Raw genomic sequence first — 6,148 nt, forward strand, 5'->3', positions numbered from 1 at the left:
GGTATGGTATGGTATGGTATGGTATGGTATGGTACGGTATGGTATGGTATGGTATGGTATGGTATGGGGTTTATTACAATTATTCTATTTAGTTTTTTGTGGTATTACATAAATGTAATCAGATTATATATTAAATGATTTTACTTATGTTTAACCTATGAATTTAATTTTATTATCAAATCCCAAACTATGCCAAAACTAATGAGTATATATCATATTAATTATAAAAAAAAATATTGTGTAAAAGTTTACTTGCTCTGGGTCATTACACAAACAAAAATGACCAAAAAAATTAAAAATAACACAGAACAGCTGTCAGCCAGTGGGCATCATTCTTTTGCCCTCCCATGAAGACACCTGTATGACTGTCTGTTTGCCATTTAGATCAAGCTCTATTATTCAACACCTTGACTGTAGGGACTTAGAGTGCAGCAGTGTGTAGGAGGGTCTTATGCGCCTTGAGAGCAGAGGCAAAGAGTTGTGACAGGTAGATAACACCTGGATGAATAATTCAAGTTGGCATAAGCGAGCTGAGGCAGTGACAAGAGAGAAAACACAAGACGTGAATAAATCATCAGTGACGGGACTAATAGACCAAACACAGGGGAGGACAAAAGTGATAACATCTCCAGCTACTTCCTGCTCGGGCTCTAATCATTACAACAATCTTGTACATGAATACTGCAGGTCTTACTAGACATACTAATGTAAAAGGATGTTACCATGTGCTGTTTTATCATGCAGAGAAATCAGTACTCTGGTTTGTTTAGTATGCCCGAGACATTCACCTAAACTCAAAAAAGCAGAAAATTTTACAACAAGGTTTTACAAACCTCGCTCTGCTCAAAAGCACTGTCATTTCTATGCCTAGCACCACACTAARACTTGTGGCCAAATTGCCACAGTCATGTGCAAGCTGGCATGAAGGGAAAAAGAAAAGAAGTGGGGAAGAAAAAAAAAGGTGGTAAACGTAAACATGCAGTCCAGTAGTTGGAAATAAACGGTTTGGTAGGATAAATAATTATTTCACCAAAATAAAACAGCTCAATCAACTACATAACCAATGATTGAGAGATTACAATCAGAATAAGTGCAAAAGCAGATATATTTAAAATCTAACCTGTTCTCAGGGAACCAAAAGTAAGAGCAACTCTGTTGAGCAATTCTGGCTTCGAGTACTTGTTCTCATCAGCCAAGACCCAGAAACAGCCTTCTGACAAATCCTGAGGTCGAATCTGAAAGCAGAAAAACATGCAGTTAACACAGCAAATACAGTACATCTGTACTGCCTGGAGGGTGGAATCTGTTGAGAGTCTGTCAGCCACACTACAACCTGTGATAGTGCTCAGAACTGTGAGAAATTTTAAAAAAACAACATTTGTGTGTGCACATATAGTAACAAAAAACATGTCCAGTAGGATTGATTTGATTGTTTAAAGTTCTTTTGAATACTTTTTTTCAAAAAGAACTCATTTCATCTGAAAAGTTTCAAAGCACCACTTACACAAAATAATCACTTACAGAATATTAAAGACTTAGAATTAATAGTATAATTTGTCTACTGGTTCATGAAATCTTTTCCTAACACTACTTGCAAACAAATACACATATCCACATGGAAAAAAGCATTGTAACAATCATTGAAAAAAAGATTCAAAACTATATCACCTATCTACAATTGTACTGATTTTATCCATTTSCTCTTCAAATCTTAAGAGGCACTTTAATGAAAAAAAAAAAAATCAAAGAAACCCACTGAAAAAAAATGGAATCTGTCAGGAATCACTGATACGTGTTAAAAAATGTAAGTTCGCTGAAGCACATGTAAAAGCACTTGTAATTTCCTTTTTCCTAATTGCCTAAAGATGGTTATCAAATGACCTTAGATCATGAGAGTTAGATTAAAAAAAACAAAAGACTTGGAAAAAATTTGAAGYAAAAAAAAAGAAAATACAGTATTCAGTTTTAAAGCAAAACTGCAGCTTCATTCAGAACTTCTATACGGAGCAAAAGCAGCTCTTATCAGAGTAACTGTGGTCATCCTTCGAAATGATTTCATCAACAGAGCACACAAATTAGCTCTGAAAGACAGACGGGTCTCCAGACTTTACGCTGGGCTTGTGAATGGAAATCTTTTCTGTGACAGCTCAGAGGGTATGAAAGACACTGCACTATATAACAGGGAGAAAGAAAACTGATAAGAAAAATCTTTTGCACAAATGGGGCCCGGAGGAAATCAAGATGCAATTGTTGTAGCTCAGACGGGGCCCAGCATGTTGGGAATGAATTTGYCCAAGGTCATCGCAGTGCGTGTATTTTTCCTGACAGTGCAACGTTGCAAAGGAAGATGACATTTGTAAATGTGCAAGGAATGCCTGTAAAGACATGAAAATACAACCTGACAAGATCGCTTTCCAGAAAATTGGCAAAAGGGGACAATTCTAGCTTTGTGACAATCGATAGCACACTGCTACAATCATGCATGGGTTCACAACAGGAAAAGTGAAAACTGTGACCTGACAAAGTGTGGTGGCTGATTTGAATCTAAAACACCTCAGAGAAAAATATGCACTGCAGCAAAGAAAAGTTAGAGAAATGGGAAAAAACTGCAACAAAGGAAGTATTTTGGTTTAAAAATGTATTTGATATTTTAAGTTTTAGACCAACAGAAGGCAAAAAAATGTTGTAATTAGGCTTTTCTTAGGTGAAGTGAAATACTAAGAAAAACTCAAAAGCTTTCATGTGTGTTTTTTTACTCTACAGTAGTGAAAGGTACTCACTGCAAAGTAAAAAAGCAAACCTAAAATTGGATTTTCTTAAATTTATAAAATGGTGCAGTTTTACTCCAGTAATTTTGGAGACATTTTATTCTGACATGTGGTTCCAGACTTTTATATAAACACTTCACTCAAAAAATCTGAGCTTAAATAAACACCAAAARATCAAAAATGTGACTTCTCCATACTAAATGGCTTTTCCATGGAGTCACATGGAGGCAGGGCTTAAAAGCCTGAATTTTGCCTGAAACTCTCAGACTGAAGAAGTCTCTTGGAGGAGAGACGAAACGTTTCATTAGAGAAGAACCCGTCCAGAAGACCTATACAATTTTTTTTCTTTTTGCCTTTCCATGGATTTTCCATAGTTGACCTATTTTCAGTTACTTTGGCCATTCCCCTAGGTAAATAAGTTGTTTGCACATTTTACTTAAAACTTTTTAAGGATACATTTACTGCATTGCAATAAGTGCCTTCAACGAGAAAGCATGAAGCCAGTACTGTGTGATGGCCTGTTTTTCTCAAACTGTTTGCAGGAAACAACAAGAAGTTTCCAATATTCCAGAAGAAGTTTCAAAACAGCTAAAACTTTCACCATACGCRGACGTCTCATTCAGTTATGGCACATCCTTCTTGTGCCTTTCTACAAAGTTCACTTGAAAATTTGAACATATGTTGAAGTTTCTTAAACACCTGTACCGGTGTAATTCTTAGAGCAAGTTATTAATCAAAGTAAGATCTAAAACCTCTTGTGGTATCAACTATTATCACTCTGCAGAGAGCAACATCTGCAGCAGTATCAAGAAGGTTGCTTCAAGAAAAGCATCTAATCATCTGTTACTTTAAATCTTGGCACAGAAGTTAAAAAAATATGTTGTTTAATACTTGGAAAACATCTGTACTGTTCAGTTGCTGCCAAAGAAACATCAGGAACAAAACAGAAGCAGAGAATTAGGACACTAGACATGCCTGGCCTGAATTTTTACTTTCTTGTTGAAAAGTTTTGGGGGGAAAATATATTTAAAAAAAATCACAATCCAGACCATAAACATCACTTATAACTCATTTTAGTTTAAAATCACACTGATTAAAATGTATTTAATAATGCGTCAGAAGTTATTTCTCAAATGAACATGRTCTTTTTCAGCCTTGTGTTCCAAGAAACAAAAATAAATAAAATCTGAATCTATCTTCAGAATGCTGAGCAGAGTCTCACCTTGGACCAGTTGAGGCGCTTCATGGAGGTCTCCAGCTTGAACTCCTTCTTGGGCCTGAGGCCAAAAGGCAGCGTGTGGTTGGTGGGTGAGCCAAAGGCACCTCCAAATCCTAGAGGAGGCGGCGGCGGGGCACCGAACGGAGGAGGAGGCACTCCTGGTGGAGYAGGTGCACCTGTGTAACCAGGTAGGGGCGGGGGAGGAGGTGGGGGAGGGGGAGGAGGAGGAGGAAGAAGGGGAGCTGGCAACCCTGGTTTAAGAGGAGAGGCCTGGGGACCAGATGGTAATGAAGACGGTAATGCTCCACTCTTGGGTGGAGGTACGYCTCCAAACTGAACACATAAAACACAAAAAAACAGAAATACATTCGTGTACAGGTTACTGCTTAAAACACAAAAGGCAAATATTCCAATTTTATATTAAAATATAACAGTAAAAAATACATTTTTGTAAAAACATTTGAAAAAACTCATTTAATTTAAAATCCTGGTAAAACCTTAATCATTAAATCCTAAAACCTGTAGCTTTGGGCTCTGTGCCCATCCAACTTCGTCCAAATTCAAACTACCAAAACTCAGAAAATCTAAAATAAATGAGCAACACTTGTTTTAATTAGCTCTTGGTACCAGTCTCTGTAAAAGATTCAACAGAAGAACATAATAACCAAACAGCTCACTAAACCGAGTGCACGGTTCTTAACAAGAGGGTGAGTTTCTGTCTCAAGGCAAGAGTCCAAGAATCTGGGGGTCTTGTTGATAAGTGATGGAAGGATGGATGGAGATGGATCAACAGATTGGGACTACATAAAAATTTATTTTTCCACACTTTCTCTTCCATTTTCACTATCATCTAAATCAGAATGTGGTTTAAATCAAGGCCAGTGAGAGTCTGTTGAACTGACCATTTATAATACTAGTGTGCAGAACATGAATGCATGTTACTCAAACATAATGACCTACGATTTACTGCAGTCCAAGCAGCCCTCTGTAAAATTGATATTGTGCTCACTGATGTTGCAATGACTATAAATCTGTTATATTGTACGGCCCCAGTATGGATCATGACCGAACAAATGAAATCTCTGGTATAAGCAGCTAAAATTGGCTTCCTCCATAAGTTGGTCAGGTTCAGTGTTAGAGATAAAGCGAGGAGCTCCATTCCTCCAGGGATGCTCAGAGTAGAGTTACCGCTCCTCCTCATCAAAAGGAGTCAGATGGTGGTTCGAGCATCTGATTAGGATGCGTCCTGAATGCCTCCCTCTAGAGGTTTTCCAGGCACATCCCACTTAGAGGAGGCCCAGAACTTTATGTCAGGATTATATATCCTCGCTGCCCTGGAAGCTGGAGAGTGTCGCTGGAGAGGGGGATGTCTGGTCATCCCTCCTGGACTTGTCTCTACAACCCAAACATGGCTAAAGCAGCAGAAAATGGATGTATGGATGCTTTGATTAAGTTCAGCAATCTATAAAGAAGATTGTGACTATAGGACCGTGAAGATGAACAGCAAAAGTGAAAACTTAGAAAAGTGTTATTTTCTATGTTTTTATTTTAAGTTATTAAGGAATATTTACAACATTCCGAATAGTCAGGATTGAGTAACTTCAAGTAATTTTAGGTAAATATATTTTTCAGTTTTCCTTCAAAATGACCTTTTCTTTGGGTCCACGTCAGTACGGTGAGAAAAATCACAATACTTTCTTTAAATACTTTGACAGACCCAAGGTTACATTTGACACAGCTAGTGTTCACCGCTGATGGCAGTGAATTTCCAAGTTTTATTTTAAGTGAAGGGAAATGTTCAACAACTAATGCAAATGTTCTATAAAACACAGCAACTGAGATTACAGACAAAAGAAGAATAAAAGCCAACATCTGTCAGTTAGAACAGAGATTCTTAACCTATGGGCCYCGACCCACAAGCGCCACCTTGAGGGCCTCAAAAGAACAATGGTTTTTAACTTTGGGCCYCAGAGGGCCGTGGGATCGCACTGATTTTGAACAAGGTGTAATACACTTTCTCACCACTAGTAGCAGTAGTACTCGACTTAGTTGTTTAACAACTTTTTTAATTTGTAGAAGAACCGTAGAAACCTGCTGAGAATGGAAACTTATTTTAAATGAAAAGTAGAAGCAAAAATGAAAGTAACTCATCAAAAAACAC

At 37.6% G+C, this 6,148-nt stretch overlaps 1 protein-coding gene across 3 annotated transcripts in view; it reads right to left on the reverse strand.

Annotated features, from left to right (window-relative positions):
- LOC106532726 (protein diaphanous homolog 3) overlaps positions 1–6,148 on the reverse strand; it is a 101,715-nt gene that overhangs the window by 61,762 nt on the left and 33,805 nt on the right. For all 3 annotated transcript variants that reach the window (XM_014028846.1, XM_014028847.1, XM_014028845.1), the window contains 2 exons: positions 3,991–4,320; positions 1,121–1,235 (listed from right to left, as the gene is read on the reverse strand). In XM_014028846.1, the coding sequence (XP_013884300.1) occupies positions 1,121–1,235; positions 3,991–4,320 (445 nt within the window). The remainder of the gene's footprint in view (positions 1–1,120; positions 1,236–3,990; positions 4,321–6,148) is intronic.

This window comes from Austrofundulus limnaeus, unplaced genomic scaffold (genome assembly GCF_001266775.1).
Source record: "Austrofundulus limnaeus strain Quisiro unplaced genomic scaffold, Austrofundulus_limnaeus-1.0 Scaffold820, whole genome shotgun sequence".
NCBI lineage: Eukaryota > Metazoa > Chordata > Actinopteri > Cyprinodontiformes > Rivulidae > Austrofundulus > Austrofundulus limnaeus.